Source organism: Leptodactylus fuscus, chromosome 6 (assembly GCF_031893055.1).
Source record: "Leptodactylus fuscus isolate aLepFus1 chromosome 6, aLepFus1.hap2, whole genome shotgun sequence".
Classification (NCBI taxonomy): Eukaryota; Metazoa; Chordata; class Amphibia; order Anura; family Leptodactylidae; genus Leptodactylus; species Leptodactylus fuscus.
The window spans coordinates 120,597,876-120,618,383 of record NC_134270.1 but is presented as its reverse complement, the minus strand read 5'-3'; the positions used below and the strand labels follow the sequence as shown (position 1 = coordinate 120,618,383).

The 20,508-nt window shown below is 41.8% G+C and overlaps 2 protein-coding genes across 2 annotated transcripts; one reads left to right on the top strand and one right to left on the bottom strand.

Moving 5' to 3' along the window:
* The first annotated feature begins 924 nt into the window (after nt 1-924).
* On the top strand, nt 925-9,206 carry NAGS (N-acetylglutamate synthase). The gene is made up of 7 exons (XM_075278665.1): nt 925-1,242; nt 5,415-5,677; nt 6,385-6,598; nt 6,997-7,177; nt 7,575-7,746; nt 8,036-8,218; nt 9,062-9,206. The coding sequence occupies exons 1-7, from the start codon at nt 925-927 to the stop codon at nt 9,204-9,206; spliced, it is 1,476 nt and encodes a 491-aa protein (XP_075134766.1).
* Nucleotides 9,207-14,386: 5,180 nt separating this feature from the next.
* On the bottom strand, nt 14,387-17,908 carry TMEM101 (transmembrane protein 101). The gene is made up of 4 exons (XM_075278664.1): nt 17,691-17,908; nt 15,946-16,126; nt 15,450-15,596; nt 14,387-15,301 (listed from the first exon to the last, which is right to left on the bottom strand). The coding sequence occupies exons 1-4, from the start codon at nt 17,819-17,821 to the stop codon at nt 14,993-14,995; spliced, it is 768 nt and encodes a 255-aa protein (XP_075134765.1). The 5' UTR covers nt 17,822-17,908; the 3' UTR covers nt 14,387-14,992.
* Nucleotides 17,909-20,508: the final 2,600 nt, after the last annotated feature.

The window sequence follows — 20,508 nt, the reverse complement described above, 5'->3', positions numbered from 1 at the left end:
AAAAAAAACCTAAAAGTTTAAATGTACTTTAAAAAACCACAAAATATAAAAATTCTGAGCCCCCCTGGGAGAGATAGATGTTTGTCATACAGCGGTGTGCCCCCTAGATAACTTATGTCTATGATCAACAACTCTTAATCCAAAAAATTGTAGCCAAACCTTTTAATTCTGCAGTTGCAAGCTTACAAATTCAAGGTTCAAGTCCTGAAGCTGCCAAAATCAGGCCGCCCTTTACCCCCCTATCTGAAATGTACAACATTTTATCTCTGTTGACAGTAAATCATTATCAGTTTTATACTGATAAGAAAAAAAGGATATTTTCAGCTGACGCGCAAACAGATGCTTGTTTTAGGGTTTTCATCTTGTGATTTTCTATTACAAGGCAAATATGTGCATTGAACACTTGTACATAGGATATATAGACTAAGTGAACACATAATTGACATTGCCTGGGTGGACACTAAATACAGTAACGCCTTCTCATTACATAATTTTTTGTCAGATCTTGGTATGAATCTGTACATGTGCTAGTCTACAGAAGGAACCTGTGGTATCCACCCAGGTATGTCCACTTCTGTCTGGTATGTGATACCTGCAGACCATAAATCATAAGACTAATAAGACTCCTTGACCTCAGTCAAAATCAGGTTAAACTTCTATGGTCGCCAAAGTTCCTTGTACCTTTCCAACCAACCAAAAGTAATGCCTTATACCACCTAGTCACTGGCACAGAGCAGTTACACTGTCCTATAGAAGCCCACAGCTTCTAGTCATCTCTCAAGCCAAAACCAAGCTCCACCTCTACTGATGCAATAGTCTGTGAACACAAAAAGTTTGCTAAAGAAGAAGTGTAAACTAGAGCTCAATAAGACCTGGATAAAGCAAGAGTGAAAAGATAAGCGTGTGACACAGACCTGAGTCCTTATGACATCTGTACAGGGAATTACAACATTGTCCCTCCGTCATTCTCGCTTTTTAAGTAGTGGACGAGGCTCTGTCCTCCATCAGCGTGCTAGAATAAGGGATGATCCTACCCATGACGAAGTTAAAAATGCAACTAATCAAAGGGTGGTCTCCAAGGAGTCTGGTGGCATCTCCTCCATGGTTGACCGTTCCTTGGTGCGGAGGGACATTCGAGCATTCTTAAAAGAATGTGGCGGTACACCGAGTGAAGCACGTCATTGGCTAGCACAGTTTCAGGAGATGCATTCCACATATCAAAAGGCTTTTGCTGTTGTTGAGGTAAGTCTTACTAAAGACAATTAAAAGAGTTGTCCACAATTAAAAAAAATAGGTGCTGTTTTCCAAAAGCAGCACCAATATGTGTTCTCAGGGTAGCTTAGCCACATGTACTTCAGTGGAGCTGAGATGCAATACAACACTCAGACCATTAATAGGTGTGGCACTGTTTTTGGAAGAATGCACCATGTTTTTCTAATCCGGGACAATGTCTTAGAAGTTTAAGTCAACCATGCATTTAATTTTAATAATGGTTTCATCCTGTATATAACAGCAAACGGTTAATAAAGTCTTGTCACATCTTACTAGGCTTAAGTTGATATTTAATGGCTATGAAAGTATAATCTTCTTTAAAAGGTCCACTAGATCCCTCAGAATCCATTCCACAACAGACTAATATGTCCATTAAGAAGGCTCTCCATAGTGATAGTCCTTTTCTTTCATAGCTATGTCCCTGGGTGTTAGTAGTCAGACTAAAGTGCTGTCCTAGATAGACTGCTTCATCTGAGGACAGCTAGTGCATAGAAGATGGCCCCTGGCCCACCACTGGCCAAACCTAGGAAAGAAATAGACAATCTGAATGAATACTGTGAAATCCCTCCAAAAGACCATCCTTTTATCCCGACCCAATTCTCTGTCACAAATTTTCAGTTCCACTATATAGTATGCATACTGCCCATCTTTTATGAGAGGACCTCTCCCCTAGAATACTACTTTTCAATGCAATTTTGGAGGTTGGCAGAAAATCCTAAAACTCATGTAATGAAGACATGTAAGACTTCACTATCCCCTATGAACTATATTATCCCCCTATTAAATAGAGTCAGCAGCAGTCTCACATGCCCCAGGATCATGATAGCTCTACAGCCTTGTCCTTTAGTTCTTTAACCTCTCCTATACTAGAATATGCTTTGCAGCTACATTTGTGAATGCTCATTATTTCTAAATGGACTTTTCTTGCACCCTTTGACCATTTGCTGTGTGCATTCCACAGCACCAGAATGGATAGACATGTCCTATAAATGGACTTACAAAGCAAAGGTCATAGGAATCTATATCTGATATACTGTACACTACTGTACCAAGGTTTGCTGTATGCAGTTTTAGTAGTCCATATGTGGTCAATAGGTCATTTACAGGTCTAGACAAATAGCAGGTGACCAATTGACCATGTTCTGTATCTTCTCCCACTAGCATTATAGAAGGAAATGAACAAAATAGAAAATACGATACTAGACAATATATTCTACAGCCAGAACATGACGACCATTATACTATTTTTTTTGTCTGTCTGTCTAGACAGACACCAATGTACGGGGAAATATAATTTTTTTTAAATCTATCTATCTATCTATCTATCTATCTATCTATCTATCTATCTATCTATCTATCTATCTATCTATCATCGTCTATGAAATACATGTTAGATACTGAGCTAGCACATAGATATAAATGCACTAGGGGCAGGAGCTGGTATGCAGCGCCACACCTCTCATGAGGCGACCTGAAGCGACCGCTTCAGGCGGCGCTATGCCAGGGAGGGCGGCATTTTTGCTTACCTAAGCCAGTCCAGGACAAGCTGTCCTGGACTGGCTTAGCACCGAGTGGTGGATTGGGGAGGCCGCTGGAGCAGCGCTGCTCCAGCGGCCTTCCCTCACGCTCAGGCAGAGAGCAGGTCCTCTCCCTGCCTGTGAACGCCGCTAAGCCCTGCCCCTTTCACTTCACCCCGCCCACTTCGCTCCGCCCCCTCCTCCGGGGGGGGGGGGCGGCGGAAAGGGCAGGTTCACCCCTGCTGGTATGCTATTCAATGTATAAGTAGCTTATATGAGGTATTAAGCCCCTCTAATTAAGGATGCAGGCAATCAATATTGTACCATTTACCTGTAAATCTGGAGCTCTGGGGCCGGAGGTGGGTACTCAAGAATGCAACCAGACTCAAGCTATGAGACCAGTGTATTCTTGCAGTGCTGCTAGCAGATGAACAGCATAACGTTCTGTTACCGGTTGCCAATTTGTAGCCATATTATACTGCCTTTACATAACGCAGCATAATAAACTAACAGGCCCACTGTATGGGGTCCACAACTGCTAGTATTGTGGTATTATAAGTTTAGAAAAGCATTGTGTATACATACAATAGATTATAAAAAGAACTTGGATAAACTGGTGTTGGTAAGATTGAATAGTCCATTAAATTTATGGATTTAATAGTCCATTAGCAAACATCCATAGGTGGTTATCCTTAGTGGTGTAACTAAAGTCTTGTGGGCCCCAGTGCAAACTTTTTTCCGGGACCCCCTCCCTACAGTGAATTTATGATAGTGACGGTTACAAGTGCTGCAGTGGTATCTCATATCTTGAAAGGGATACAACTATAGTATCCACAACTGTAGTTATCAAGAATACGGTGAGCAGCACAGAGCACAGCATGTAAACAATATTGGGAGCTATGTGCTGTTGGAAACAGCTGATCTTCAGGGTCCTAACAGTCAAAGAGATCAGTGGGAGCCCCTGCTGATCAACTGTTTGAAGGTACTGTGATACTTAACCTACTCCTTCATCATTTACATTGCACAGTATCTGTTTTATAATCACCATACAATGTTATTACAGCCTGATATATTACAGATGTGATGTGAATAGTGAAGGGGTCCCTCACAGTATAATATGCTCCACAATGACCCCACACATTATAATATGCTGCACAATGGCCCCCACACAGTATTATATGCTCAAAAGTGGCCCCCATACAGTATTATATACTCTACAGTGGGTTCCCACACAGTATTATATGCTCCACAGTGACCCCACACAGTATTATATACTCCACAATAGCTCCAGACATAGTATTATATGCTCCACAGTGGCCCCCACTCAGTATTATATGCTTCATAGTGGCCACACACAGTATAATATGCTCCCCACAGATGAAAATGCTCCCAAGAGCTCCCCTAGAGTCGCTTTAGGTGAACCCCATGTAATTCAATGAATATTTGTAAGTGATTAAAAATAACAAACATTTATACTCACACTGCCTCACCTCTCCTGGGCATCGGCATCCTCGCTCCATTTGGCACTTTTCAGCATCTTCTTGATATGCCTCAAACGTCACTGCTGGGGCCTTTGATTGACCCCTGGAGAGGATGCCAGGAATTGTCAGAAGCCCAGGAGAGGTGAGTATAAGTATTTGTTATTTTTATTCACCTCCCCTGGGCTGACATCTATTCGAAAGGGGCCTGGTGACATGCAGGCCCAGTCATAGTTCCCCCCCCCCTGTGACCAGTATTGTTACACTACTAATTATCCTGTTGTATAATTCATTCACATTAAAATGTAACACAGTCTATGTAGAACCAAAGGCCAAAACTTAAATGGTCACTAACTTTACAGACAATTTAGTCTCATTTCTTAGAGCATGTGATTTTGGACCGAAACAAAATTCACTTTAATTGAAAAACCTCTCTAAAATTCCTTCCAACAGGTGTCTTCCTTCTAGATAGTTTGCAGTTGGCTCCTTTGTTACTAGGTAAATAGTCTCTAGCAAATAGGGGAAATATGGAAAGATAGTGACCAGAGGGGTGAGTTGCTTTTCCCTCTTCACGCAGTAAATTCTCCTCACAGCCTTGCACATATTTGTAAACTGCTCTGTGCAAAGGACTCAAGATCCTGCTCATCTGACAACTTGCAATGTAAGAAAAGTCTGCTATGTACTTCTATCTACTTCTGGCTCATTTTGTGATTATAGATGGGATATTATTCACAGACAGCAAGTAGCTTTCCTGACTGGACTCATAGTTTGTGTTTTCTTGTGTTTAAGCTGCTTGGCTGCATGCATTTGCCATGTTTTTGACCTTTATTTAGAGTACAGTGTTCCTGGATCCACTATTTTATGGTCACTTGGGCTTTTCTTAGCTATTGTTCAGTTACTCCTGGCAGAATTACATGTAAAACCAGTAGGACACCATGTATGAAGGCTTACATTTTCATAAAACAAACTGCTTTGCATATATTTTGCCTTTTCATGAAAACTCAGGTACCCTTTAATTGCTTTGATGTAATAGTAAGTCTATGTAAGTCTTCACAATTTTAAATCTTGTCCATATGCTGGTTTTGATATTTCAGGTCAGCTCTAACCACCTGTATGGTCTCTCATAAATCTATATCATTTCTCCTAGGTGGATGAAAACGTGTTCAGCTGCAAGAGGTCCTTGACCAGTGTAGCATTCGCCCTGTCTTTTCTCCAGAGGATGGATATGAAGCCACTGGTGGTGATGGGACTGCCAAGCACATACTGTGCCCGTCCTTCAGATCATGATGCCAAATCTTTGCTGGTCCATAACTGCCAAACTTTGGTGGATGCTATCCATACCAACTCTGGAACTGCTTTGCCCTTTTTCAATGGAGGATCTGTGCTGACTGCTCGGGAACAAGATGGCAGGTATTGCCTATATTGCATTATTATCATATAACCCTTCAGTCAAAACTCTGGAATCACTAAAATACTCTAAAACAGGGGTCTGTAATAAAATTGAAAAAACGGTGAGAAAATGACCCCTGTGAGGTTGTTAACCCTTTAGGTCGGGGCCCCATGGGACGTAAACACTGCAATTTGCTCGCAGTGGAGACACTGCGTTTTACAGTGCAAGCAAAGGGGTTGGGATTCATGCGAATCCCATGCCCACTTTGCGGAAAAAAACGCAGTGTGGACACGCTGCAATTTGCAAAGCCATTGCGGCTTTGTAAATCACAGCATGTCAATTATATCTACGGAAACGCCGGTGGCTTTCCAATAGATATAATTGTAACAGAAAATCCGCAGAGGAAAACTCTGCAAACTTTCTGTTGAAGGCGCCGCAGAAAGAACCACAGTGCGTTCACGCCACGGCTCTTTCCGCAATGCTTTAGCGCTGCGATTACGGCCCGTGGGGCCTTAGCCTTAGTCTGGTATTCTTAGAACAGTCCCTTGATGGTCCAACCAGTCTGACACAAAAACATTGGGGGATTTAGTTGCCCCCAGTCGGTCTGCCAGAAGCCATCAATTCAGGTTACGAGATCCTTGCCTATTAACAGGTTGGTTGGAGAGGTGGCCGTTGTGTCCAGTCATTTACATGATATGAATATCTAATGCATGATCTTCTCTCCTAGTTATGGAACAGTTTCTGCAGTGGACATGGAACTGCTTACCTGGTGTCTCAACTCTGGTAACATCCCCATCATCTGTCCTATCGGAGAGACACCTTCTGGTCGATCTGTTCTGCTGGACTCCTTGGAAGTAACCACAAGCATCTCGCGGGTCTTGAATCCACTTAAAATAATATTTCTCAATACAGCTGGTGGACTGAAGGATCTGAGTGAAAGTGTAAGACACATTAAAACCTACATATATACGGTACATGCACATAGAGCTACAGAAAGGTTTATTTGTCTATCAGTGGAGAAACCCCAAAGTGCCCATAGGAAGGGACCAGTTAGTGAAATAATTGAGAGGGGACAGAATCGAATCGTGTTTTTATTTAATCAAAGGGTTTGTTTGATATTATATAAAATATGGCTGCTCTCTTCCAGAAACAGTGCCACTCTTGTTCATACAACTGAATACCAAACGCAGGTGTGAACCAGGCCTTACCTGTAGTTATATGCAAAATCCCAACAGTATCAATAGCGATGAGAGTACCACTAGTTACCAAATAGTAAATAGCAAACACAAGCCTTCTACTTTTACCATCTCCACTATTGTAACCTGACTATAACCTACAGGTAGTACGCCATGTGAATCTTCCAGCAGATCTGGAACTGATGAGGAATTCTGTATGGATGAGCGAAAGACAGCGTCAGCAAGTGACGGTCATTGTGGACCTTCTAAACCGCCTGCCTCCTTCTTCATCTGCTGTCATCACATCCGCACGAACTCTGCTCAGCGAACTATTCAGTAATAAAGGTAAGGGGTGACTAGCTTTTCAGATGTAGCAGAGTCAAACCTGCCATCAGAATCTATAGAGTAGCATCAGTGGGTGTACACGCTATAGGATATAGGCTCCCAACAACTACTGACAACTCTCTCTAATATCCATCAAAGAATGGGGATCAGGGAAGTCCAGAAGGCCTAATCATTTGACTGCACAAGCCTTGGACAAGAGCCTAGTATAAGGGGTAGAGAGGAAACATACACACGGGGGCCTCTGTTCTTAAAGGTGCCCAAGGGTCCCTCAGCACAACATAGGTCTGGGACAAATGTTGAATTGGGTCAGAAAGCTTCAACTTATACCTCTGACCATCAAGTAATACCTCAGAGTTGTACCAATCTGTCTTGACTCCTCACTTTTTATCCCACTCAGGTTCCGGGACCCTTTTTAAGAATGCAGAACGAATGTTGAGGTTCGGTTCCCTTGAGGACATAGACACTGATCGACTCATCGCCTTGGTGAACAGATCTTTTCAGAAGAAGCTGAAGGAGAATTATATCAGCAACGTCGCACAGAGACTGCACTCTGTCTATCTATCTGAGGGGTAGGAGCACACTGTCCTGCAATAGCCTTACATAGTCTAGGAAAATAATAAGTGGATGTACAGGATAGGTGAATTGGAATGAGGATGAAATGGATTGCTCTTTTTGCCCCTTTTATCCATGGCTTTGTCTGGTATTGCAGTTCTTATTTATTCTAGAGAACTATACTGAAATTGCAATACAAGAAAGAGCCATTGATAAGAGTGGAGCTGCTATAGTGAAAAACATAAAAAAATAAAAAACAGACAGGTTATTATGGCCACAGTGAGTAACCCAATAAATAATCCACAGGTATAATGCAGCTGCCATCATAACCACAGAACCGGTGCTGGGAGGAACCCCCTACCTGGATAAGTTTGTGGTCAATTCTACAAGACAAGGGCAAGGATCTGGCCAAATGCTATGGGAGTGCGTGCGACAAGACCTGCAGACCCTGTTTTGGCGATCACGGGCGACTAATCCTATTAATCCCTGGTAGGTAGAGATCAAGTAATAGTAGTAATATATAACACCAATTGTTTAAAGGGGATGTTCAGCATTAGAAAACATGACCGCTTTCTACCATAATACTGCTACAGTTGTACACAGGTGAATGTCTAGTATTGTAGCTCAGCTCAATTCACTTTAATGGAGCAAACCTCTAATACTAAAAGGCCAAAACCTGGAGTGGAGGGAAAAATCTTTCCATAATCCTTTTTTTGTCCTGTTTGACTCCTTTTTTTGGTTTAGTCACACTGATGCAAAATACTGATTGTGTGCGAGTGGCTTTACAGATGAATCGGGCTGAACTACAATACCAAGCACAGTCCCTTTGTAATGTACGTCGCTGAGCTTGGTATTCAGTAAAGAGGCTGCAGCACTCACCCGAAAGCTGCGGTCTCTTAAAACATCTGATCTTGGGGGTCCTGGGTGTCAGACATCCATTGATCAGATATTGTATCCTATCGCTTTAACTTATACTGATTTTCAGTCACAGTCTGTATTAGGCTTCATGCACACAACTAAGTGTTCCATTCTGATGTATTATACCGTAGGACCTGCTCTATAAATATCAGAATGGAATGACTGCTAAACACATGGGGAAAGCGCACTCAGTAATGTGTATGAAGCCCTCTACTTCAGAGCTGTATTCATATTTCTGCATGCTATGAGCTTAAATTTTGCGTCACTAGCTGGGTCAATATGTGCATAGAGCTTATACTGATATTATACATTCTGGGACCAGGCACTATATATGTAGGTCGAACTGTTTTATTTTAGTACATCTCATAACCCCTATTATTGCATATCGCTCACCATGCTTTTTTACTTAAACAGGTACTTTAAGAACAGCGACGGCAGCTTTTCAAACAAACAGTGGATATTTTTCTGGTTAGGACTTGCAGATATCAGGGATTCATATGAACTGGTGAACCATGCAAAGAGCTTGCCTGATTCATTCTGCAAAAGCCCTAGCTCATGACAGAGACTGACGCCACCTGATGGACAACCACCAGTACTGCAACAACACTACACATTGCCTTACAGATGAACGTCACTGCCCCAATGTGTTGGCTATGTATATATTCATGCACACAGATATGGGTGAAGATATAATTGGGGTGGTTATTACATTTCTATGTATTTAAAGTCTTATTGTATTTTCATATAATCTTTACTTACGTTATATAAAATATCTGCAATAAGCCAAAGTACTCCAACGACTAATACGGTACTGTAATAAATCAGCATCAATGACCATTGCACTATGGGATGTATAAAAGAGGCTGCCGTTTATAAAATATATATATTCAGCTGCTTTATATACATTTATAGACAGGCTCATCCATATGCCTTATTAAACAATTTGGATGTAATAGATGGGGCACCTTGGATGGAATAAAAGTGATGCAAGTTTGACTTTGGTTCGATCACTAAAACGGAGTTGGTGTAGAGAGATCTCATTCATGACCGTCCACCTGATAGCAGAGAGACCAATTAAAGTGGAGGGGGATAGATCAAAAAACAAAACAAAACTGGAGTCCGGAATGGAGTTGGTTAAATATCCTCTTTAAGAATAAAAACACGAAAAAAAAAAAATATATATATATATATATATATACCGGGATATATATATATATATATATATATATATATATATATATATATATATATATATATGTATAAATATACATTATCCTATTAAAAGGCACACATATGTAGGCACATAAATAAAACTATTCACATATACATACACAACAGCGGTCTCATTTATCAATTGGTTGGGGCATAGTCCAAGTTCCCTTCCTACCACTTGTAGATACTTCCAGTAATGATTGGCCCTAATGTGGAAATTGGACCCCATTATAGTCTAGGGGTTCTGCAAGTTTCCTAAGGTAACTGCGTTTTTATGTGGAAACCCAAACGCAGATGTGAACCTAGCCTTAGTCAATAATTGGTTGCACTGGCATTCCCAGAAATTTCACTCTTTGTTAAAACAGAAATGAAAAGCAGCAGGGAACAGGTCAGCGTAGGAACAGGAGCGGTAGGGAATCGGTGAGAATAGACTCTTAATTTTTGTTCACCTTTTCACAGCCACAGACATCTCTAAAGTCCTGACAGGGAAGCTTTTGAAATATTCACAACGTATGAGATATACTCTGTTTCCGGATGTATAGTACCTAGAGCACCAATCCTGGTACCATTTTATTGCCAAGATTCACAGGGACATTGTAGTGGAGCTGTTATATACAGCTCCCATTTACAACAGTGTCTTCAAATGGCTGTATCTCGAATTGTACGGAAGATAGAGGGAATCTTAGCTTTAAAACGGTACCAGGATCACAGCTCTAAGTATGATATATCCAAGGCCACCTCAGTGCCCAAATACCTTACTAAAAATCCACATTTAATGTATAAAACTTTGCTGCTGTACATATGGGTGAATTTTTGAGTCTGTGAAAATAAAAGTATTACTTTGCATCAGAAAACCTGTGTGTTAACTGGAAGAATTCATGAAATGACTTGGGTTAAGGGAATTACAATTATTAATAAGAGTTATGTTAGTGTTAGGGTTGTTCAGGTAGGGACACTCAGTCCAGTCCAGCTGGATTTACCAGCTCAAACGCAGCTCATCTTATCAAAACTCAGCACGTTAGATCAGTTCAAGTGAACAAGGTGCAGGCTGAATAAATCCAGCTGATACATAGATCAATCTTCCTGGCCAAAACCCCACTGTTCTTTCCCAATAATATGTGTAGGACGTGAAATTCTGTATGTGTGCGTCGGATTTAGCAGCCTGTACATTATATAATCACTACAAGACATTACATGGGATAGAGGCCAAAACTCCTAACTATATTGGTTCAAGTTCATCTCCCGGCTTAGTGTACAGCTCAGTAAGTCTGGTGCACACATGGATGGTCTGTGCTGTTTGTTGCAAAGTTGCAGGAGGGTGATTGTATGTAATAATTATTAGGTTACATTTTATACATAGTATGCTGTGTGCTCAAAGAGTTTATGGTAGCATACTTACTGTCTGTGTGGTTTGTAGTGTGCACTACATATTTTTAGCACATTTGTGGATGAAGGTCAAATCTGGCATAACTTCTGTTTCAGCATTTTTAGAGCAAGTACAAGTTGGGATAAACTTTGCAGACTTTGACCCATAACTTGTACATAGCGTTTTGTGAATGTAAATGAAAGGTATGTTTAGCTGAACATACATAGTAATTGTCAGGTTGAATACTTTTAAGAGATACGTAGGCTTTGGGAGCACACTTACTTTTCAAGACATGTAATCCCTAGATTTTATAGGCTGTGACTTGTTCAATATTTTTGGTACTTCTATTTCTATTGATTTCTTTCCAAAACATGCATAGGCCTAAATGGTCTGTGTGAACTCTATACATGTTGAGCTTTAATCTTAGGTGAAGTGGATGTATAGATGTAGAAAAGATTAACTTGACATTTGTTTGATAAGATAAATGGCTGAAAGTCAAGTTAAACAACGCTACATCTGTTTTGGCCATATTGTTAGTCACTAGAGATGAGCGAACACTATCCGAAACAGCCGTTTCGAATAGCACGCTCCCATAGAAATGAATGGCAGCGGCCAGCACACAGACTTTGCCGGCAGCATAACCCCCCGCTTGCTGGATACGTCCAATCATTTCGATGGGAGCGTACCATTCGAAACGGCTGTTTCGAATAGTGTTCGCTCATCTCTATTAGTCACCAATATAAAAATACTATGCTTTTTTTTCTTTTTTTTTTAATAAAAACACTTTCAATCAAAATTACATGAAGATGTACCTAAGGATTACTACCTATGGGTATGGGGGCTAGTATTTAATTTAATGTTACGATTTAGGTTTTATTTGCACACCAAAAATGTGGAAATTGTCCAAAACCCACTGGTGGCGAAAGGGCTAAACCCATCAATTTTTCATCGGCTGAAAAGACATTTTCCCCTTTCTCCTTAAACTGAATGTTTGGTTATCCCTGGGAGACCGAGTCACAATATTCACATTATATATATTATAGATAGATTAATTATACTGTAATAGAAACCAGAGCTGTGTTCACAGTTGTGTAGCTTTCAGAGCTGAAATTTCCCAGCATTCCCTGTTTATTCGGTTTCTAGCCATCAAGCGCTCTCATGATTTCAATTGTTTATTATTAAATATACCTTCCCCTAACATTGTAGAAGCTCCGCTAAGTTATAAGGGGTATCTAACTATAGGCTTTCAATAACAACCAGCAGAATTGTGAATCCAGCGCCTGATCTCCATTTTGCAGGTTTCTGTTTTCTGCCGGTAGAAGACGGAAACCCGGCATTCAGTGCCGCCAGTGAGAGTCTTCTGTTCTCCGTGGCAAAAATGGCTTTTTTTTTTTAACCGGACACAAAGTCCTGCATGTCTGACTTTGTGTCCGGTTAAACAAACAAAAAAAAAAAACCCGATTTCAACGGAGAGCAGAAGACACTCACGGGTGGACACTTTCAAAACTGCCTGCCGGTTTCCGTCTCCTGTCCAGTTTCTCGGGCAGGAAACCTGTAAAACGGAGATAGGGCGCAGGTGTGAACCCGCCCTAAAACTACATTTCTATATAGAAAAAGTAATGCTATGTAGTTACAAAGTGATTCATGTTTCTGTGTACATGAAATCTATGTATGAATCCTAAAATGTTGATCATAAATAGCACTGAATCTATAAAAGGTCAAGTAGCTAGTGTAAGCCGATGGCTGGTCAGGTAATGGAGGGGGTGTATAGCTCACCCAGACTACTCAGGTGGGTGAGATGAGAAAACTCCAGAAGGAATGTTTGTTCTCAGCAGACAACTTTCATCTGCTGAGCATTTTGGTAAATGCTCAGTACTGGGCTGGATTTTTAAGAATGACAGGTAGGATTGGTAGTGGGACCTGTAATTCCACCCCCCTCCAATCCACACTTTGGGGATATTCCGGCAGTGACTCAGCTGCAGGGAGTCTCCTCGTCAAGGAGGCTTAAGAAGTCAGCTCCAGCAGCAACACTTTGGCAGAGCTTGGCTGGAGAGCGAAAGAGAGAGGTCATATTTTTGGAGCTGTGTCCTGAATGATTCTACTGGCTTTTGGATTTCTGTTATTCTAGGTGAGGTAACCTATTCTATGTTTAGTTAGAGCCTAGCCGGGCAGGTATTTATTTTTGTATTGTTTCCTTTTGTTGCTTCACTACCTTTTTGAGTGAAAATAAACTCAACCTTTGTTTTGGACTAAAAGAAACTGGACTTGTGTGTCTATGCCACCCCACCTAGCAACCCAAGACCCTGACAATAGATATGGATAGATGTGCTTGTTAAAGGGGTTGTGCCGTTATGTACACTTATCCCCTATCCACAGGATAAATGTCCAATTGCTGTAGGCGCAATCCCCGGGTACCCCAATGATCAAGTGGAAGGGGGAACAAAAAATCCTCCTAAGGCCTCCCTGTGAAAGGAGTGCTAGTGTGATTGTGTGACCAGCACTCCATTTACTTTTATGGGCTTGCCACGACTGTAATGCCTGTAGCCCCATAGAAGTGAATGACTTTTGTCTTAATGCCATGACTTCAGCTACTGTTTCATCCATCAGTCTGAACAGCTGTTGGAGGAATTTGATACTTTCCTGAATAATCTAATACCAAGTCTTATAGCAGATGTCAGCAAAACCTAGTGAATTGAGAGCAAAGGAATATGCACTGCTTTCCATAATGTCCCTTGACCAACATTTATCATCTAGGCAGAAGATAGGTCCTAAAGGTTTGGTTACTGGGGCCCCAATGATTAATAGTGGGTTGGGAACCCAACCCACTATGGCTTCTCGCTATATATAGGCCACTGCATTCACATTCAATAGAATTCCAGGAATAGCCAAGCAGTGTGACTGTCAATCCCCCAGACATTAAATGGAGATACAGCAAACATGCTAAGGGGTTCTGCAGTATTAGAAAACAGATTTCTATTGGACATGCTTCAGTCCAATATCATGACTGAGCTATAGCACTGCCATATGACCAACAGATGTGAGATTACTTCCTGAGAAGAAGAGAACAACCATGCTTTCTAATCTTGCATAACGCCTTTAATCCTCCTCAATGTGGTCATACAGTGATTAAAAAAAAAAAAAAAAAAAAGTTTCTTGGGACCACCATTGTAGTAATTGGGGGGTTCCAGTGGTCGTTTATCACATATTTTGCAAATAGGTGATAAATGTCACTCTCATTACAACCCCTTTAATGTGTCCCTGTCCAAAACCATAAAAGCGTAGAATACGGGGCACTGGATCAAGCAGTGCTATTTCCTAGCAGTATCTTTTGGATCTCCACTCCTTTAATTTACTTTATATAAAATTGTGATATAAGCACATATGTAACTCATACAGGGAGCTAAATTATAAAAACGTGATACATTTAATAGATGATCTTCGCTTCAGTCCAATTACTGCTACATTGATACATCTGTTCCATAGTGTTAAAAGGCTGAAGTGAAAGATAGGTCTCTGTGATGGAAAACAAAGATAAATCATTGCAAGTTGCCTCATGATTGTTTAAGTTCAGTTCTTCTTAAATAAAAGTCCACACAGAATTCAGTACACAGGCATAACACAGGGTCCATGAAGCCATGCTGGGCAGAGGCCTCGAGCAGGTGGTGGTTGTAAACTAGATCAATGAAGAAGGTAAACCTTTAGGTCTGAAAACCCAGAGCTCTGATGATTGAGAGGACGGAGTCTTGGGCCCCAGAGAGTAGTCCTGATCAGCCATCAGTGGCTAGTATGACTGCTGCCCCAAAAATGCCGACATTCTGTCCAATCATTCGCATCTGATTCCAGAACTCCACTCGTCGGTTTTTGTGCCAGTAGCCCAGGTTTCCATCTACAAGGAGTAGAGAAAAGGGGAGGAGAACAGCAAGAACTTGGGCCGAGAAGCGAACATAGTAGCCAGATAGGAAGGACAATGCCAACACTCCATATAAGACAAACAGCATCTGCAAGACTGGTTCTCCTCCTGGAAGGAAGTCCAAGTGTGACTGGCGGTCCTCCTTACTGTGCTGTAAAGTGTATGCCTGGTGAAGGATAGAGAAATACCCATTATAATAGACCCTTGAGCCTGAGACTTTCAGATTCTATTCACAGAACATCACTGCTAGCTATAGTTCAATGTCCCAGTGTCTGAATCCTGTGCCATATAAAGTAGGCTGCCCTGTTGCTTACCACACAGATAAGGTAGATGCCCAGGAAGACCTGTCCGGTTGACTGCAGGGAGCGGCTGCGAGGTTTCTGCCTGTAAATTTCCCCAGCACCACTGGCCACGATGAGAAACCCTCCAATGACGGCGATGGTACGAGAATACATGCGGACCTGAAACACACAGATAAATCAGTTCAATGAAAATTATTCTTATAACATTTGTCATGGTGAAATTCTTCTCTAGCTATGCCTATACCTGTGAATTATGACATCAGGACCTTGAAAATCCCCCTCTATGAGTTCTAGTGCACCACAGCTATGCATATAATACATGAGTGACCATTAAAAGTTCCCCACAGTCCTCTTTATTAAGTTGAAGCCCCCAAAGACAGCAGCGCCAATAATAAGAACAATACTGTATGAGGAGGGTTTTTTTTATTTTTTTTAATCAATGTACTTTCCTTAAAACCCAAGAAGAAATGAATCCATAATATTAAGGGAAAAAAAATTAACAACTTACCTTCAGCCAGTCACCATAATGGACATGGCCGCTTACATGCGCCGCATAGGTGCTGATGGCCAGCTCCAGGGCAGAACCGAGTGCAAACCAACGCCTCTTTACCCCAAAAGACATAAAACTGGCACAAAGCACAGCCACTCCCAGGTCAAAGTACAGGAAAGGCACAGGGATGTCCGGCTTCCTATAGAGAATGTTACAAGGGATAATAAACAATAAATAAAGAAATGTACATAAATTAAGAGAGTCCAGACTCTGACAATCGAATGAGGCCATCAGAGGGTTCTGGATGGGACGCCAGTTACCTGACTGGCTGCAGGGGTGTACTGTTGTTTAAAGAGGTTTTTGGGGACTCATTTATGGATGGATGCTGCAAGAGAACAATGTGACTTTCCCCAGTAATGTGTTGGTCACCAGGGCTTAAAGGAACTAGATATGTGATAATCTCTTTTAATCTATGAGTGATTCAGATTTCTTTGTGTGTATATTGCACCTATAAAAGAGGTGATCTGGGATTTATATATTGATGAGCTTTTTATAGAATAGCTTATCAATATATGATCGATGAGGGTCCGACATCCAGGACCCTCACTGATCAGCAGCAGCCTCTTCACTGCATACCAAGCATAATGCTATGTACATCATGTATACACTTGGTATTGTAGCTCATCCCCATTTGAATGAGACTGAGCTGCTGTTGTACCATGTAACTGTTTAAGGTAACATCACTGGCACACAGAAGAGGCCAAGATGCTCAATTGACTTCTTTATGACTGGTTTGCCTCCCCCCCCCCCCTTCCCTTCCCTTCCAGGTTATTAATATACAAGTCCCACAAAAAGATACATAAATATGAACAACTCATAGTATGAGAAAAATGATTGCATATCTAGCGTCTTTAGAAGGAAAGTGTCACCTGGAAATTACCTATTCTTTAAATCTTCTTCTATCAATAACAAATCATATTTTTTAAATAATTTTTCATGCTATTAGATAAATATAAATATATACTTTATATTGTATATAAAATCCAAAAATCTTGCAATTCCTACTCTTGCCACTAAGCCTAATATACTTCCCATCTCCTAGAGACAGCGCATAGACACAAAAGTCTGGAGCAGGGTCTATTGACTTCTATGGAAGCTGTTTTCTAGGCATACTTTGTGACCTGGGCAGAGGTCATTGTGTAGATAGAGAATTTCACATCTTATCTGTTCCACTGTGACTGATGGATTCTGTGTCTTGTCTACATATACATGCTAGCTGTCATCATCTCAGCATATTATTTGGCTTAGTGGTCAAAGTCACAGCTGCAGGATATAACATGGTAAATTGTAAAAAAAAAAATCTCGAAATGAAAATTCTATAAAAGATATGTTTAAGATAAAACTTGATTAATGAATAAGTGTTTAACCTCTGGTGACTAGTGGTGATCATTGGCTGAAGCCACATACATGGTCACAGAATATTGTGGCAGTGGTCACTACTGGGGACGTACAGTACTACAGCGTGGCTATAGGACTGACTATGTGAGCACATAGGACATGGACAGGGTGGTCCAGCAGTGTAAGAGCCATTTCTATAGGGGAGGACCCGTTAACTGTTCTATCTATATGTCCTTATATAATATAAGGAGAGGACGATCCTGTCTCTCACTAGTGGGTGATGCCTTGTGTAAACGCCATAATATAGACACAACACAAAGCAATGATGTCTTGGTGCCTAATCTCCATCTACATGAGCACTGTACCTCTTGGCCTCTGCTCTCTCCGCATATAACATAAGTTGACTGAAGCAAAACCAGAAGGGGCACCGGGTGAGAAGCAGCACCCCAAACCGGGTCACCAGCTGCAGAAGCTTCTTGCGACCACCCACAGCCATTCTCCCTTAACACCCAGTTACCCTGCACCTCACTTCCGCCGAACAACTGGACAACTCACTTCTGCCAACCAAATCATTCATTTTCCTGCCAACCAATCACTACCGTCACATCCGCCAACACAAATAAACTTCCGGGTCAACAGAGCTATTCCGTTCTTCAATGTTTTCCTCCGTTGCCAACCACATAGAATAAGCGCTTTTGCCAACCAGTAGGAAAGTGAACTTCCTGTAGCTGCAAATAAAAACGCATCAGTTAAAGGGACATTTACATGGACATGGAGTAAAGGCTGATTTTAATAGGCTGCAAAGTGGATTCATAAAAAACAAGTACAATTGCTTCAGTACAGGCTCCCTTACAATATAAAGACTCTCAATTCCTGATACATGCTCCTGCACACAGCCATATTATAGATCCACATTGTACACATGTGAAATACAGCACCCAAAGAAATATGTAGGCGCATACTGTACCTATGGAGGTATTATTCTAATGCAAGGCATCAGGTCAATCGTTCCAGGGAATGGGAGACCTGTGCAGTTGCCAAAGTTTGCTGCGCCATCCTCTGAAAGTAAACCCCATTTGTGCGGCACTCTCCCTCCATATCAGGGGTCTCAATTTACCCTGGGGCTGCTGGAGGTAGAGTCTGGGTGAGGCTGGGCCGCATCATGTTTTCCCAATTTTTTTTTTTTCTAAAAGTCGCCATATTCTGACAGCTGTAACTTTTTATACTTCCGTGTACAGGGATGCATAGGGAGTCTTTTTTTTGCGGGCCAGGTGTAATTTTTAGTTATACCATTTGGGGGAATTGCTTTTGCTTTGATCATTTTTTATTCAAATTTTTATCAGAGGCAAAACAGTGAAAAAAAACGTCGGTTTGGCATTTTTGACTTTTTTTCCCCACTACAGTGTTTACCGTACAGGAAAAATATTTTTATAGATTTGTAGAGCAAGCTTTTTCAGACCCGGTGATACCTAACATGTATGTGTTTCACAGTATTCAACTACTTTTATATGTGTTCTAGGGAAAGGGGAGTGATTTGAATTTTTAAAACTTTTTAATTTTTTAAAAACTTTTTTTAAATTTCTTTTTGCATTTATTAGATCCCCTATGGGTCTTGAACCCCAGGGGGTCTGATCACTAATGCAGTGCATTACAATACTAATGCATTGCAATACATTGTAAAAAATTGTCATTTCTTTTGCAGCCTGCAAAAGAAAATCACTGCAAACCGGCCAGGGAGCCTTTACAAGGCTCCTGGCTGTCATGCCAACGTGATGTCGGCCCTGGAGTATGGCAAAATGGCCTAGGCGCCTGAGGGGTTAATGCCTCTGATCAGTGCGGGCACCGACCGGAGGCATTAGCGCTTGGTGTCTACTGTGACAGTAGACACCGGGCAACGATGGCGGCCGCCTGACTCCCAGGTGTCCGCCATAGTTAAACACCCGGCGCCCACCGGGAGCCGCAAACTATCATCCCGAGGGCACAGTTGGCCGCAAGTTTGAGACTCCTGCTCTCTATGAAGGGCATGAACCACCTCCCTTTATTTGGTTCATGGAGGTTCCTAGGTATTAGGGGCCACAATCTAATATTAACATCAGTGTTTTTTGTCTTTAATATACAAGGTAGTCATGGGAGTAAAGTCAAAAGATCTGCTATTTTTTATGCTGTCACCCATGTCTAGTACCTGAACCAATGTCTAGCACCTGTAAGGGCTCGTTCATACGGGGCAAGAGGGTGCGGATTCTGACTCTGAATCCAACTCAGAATCCGCCCCGTCACAATGAAACTATGTAGACCACTAGATTCCTTTTTTCCGTGAGTGGTATGTTTCGGCTCACGGAAAAAAGAAACGAGCTGTCCTTTCTTCAGGCGGTTTCCGCTGCTGAGTCAGCCCCAGCATCCGCCTCGCGACAGCACACTATGGAATAGGCCCATTCATTTGAGCCTACTCCGGAGGGGGAAGCTGCGACTGTCAGAAGCCACGACAGTCGTGGCAGGCGCATTTTGGTCCAATTCTGATGCAGCTTCCCGCATCAGAATCAGAACCAAAATGTACGGCGCTTATCCCCATGTGAACTAGCCCTAACAGTGATGGCCAACCTTTTCGGCTTGGTGTATGAAAATTTGTAAAAAAAATACCGATCGTGACTCGTGGTGTGTCACCTGTAGAAAATTCATCATTTTATGATATTTGTAACTCTAATAACAAAACTAATTATTTGCAATACATGTACTGTATTTATTAAAGCAAAAGCATATAATTCAACATTTTTATCCAGGTGTCTATATTATGAACTTGTTCTGACCTTTTGTTCTGGTGTCTGCAGGGCCCTTCCATTTGCATGTTCTGTGAGCATTGTTCTAGTGGCTGACATTGAGCCAGAGAGGTGAGCAGGAGGTGGAACACCCTCCCGCTACACAACCCATGTGCACATTCAGGGCGGTGAATGGGAGACTCTTCTGTTCACCGCTCACCTTTCCGGCTCCATTCATTACAGGACTGCTGCTTTCGGCGGCTGTGTGCACCGACCAGTCACTGCGCATGCGCACGATCTCGGCAGGGCCGCTGCAGACATCACAGTAGCGACCCTACCATGCAAAAAGCTGTGAATGGAACCGGAGCCTGAGAGGTGAGTGGAAGCGACCCCGTTCACCTCTGAACAGCCCCCTGTCAGCGCTACAGGC

Excerpts from the sequence above, each read along its gene's own strand:
- NAGS (XM_075278665.1), top strand. The coding sequence starts at position 925 with ATGACATCTGTACAGGGAATTACAACATTGTCCCTCCGTCATTCTCGC. Across the intron at positions 1,243-5,414 it reads AGGCTTTTGCTGTTGTTGAG|GTGGATGAAAACGTGTTCAG; the intron begins GTAAGTCTTACT and ends CATTTCTCCTAG. Across the intron at positions 8,219-9,061 it reads ACTAATCCTATTAATCCCTG|GTACTTTAAGAACAGCGACG; the intron begins GTAGGTAGAGAT and ends TTACTTAAACAG.
- TMEM101 (XM_075278664.1), bottom strand. The coding sequence starts at position 17,821 with ATGGCTGTGGGTGGTCGCAAGAAGCTTCTGCAGCTGGTGACCCGGTTT. Across the intron at positions 16,127-17,690 it reads GAGAGAGCAGAGGCCAAGAG|GAAGCCGGACATCCCTGTGC; the intron begins GTACAGTGCTCA and ends CATTCTCTATAG. Across the intron at positions 15,597-15,945 it reads ATTATGGTGACTGGCTGAAG|GTCCGCATGTATTCTCGTAC; the intron begins GTAAGTTGTTAA and ends TGTGTGTTTCAG.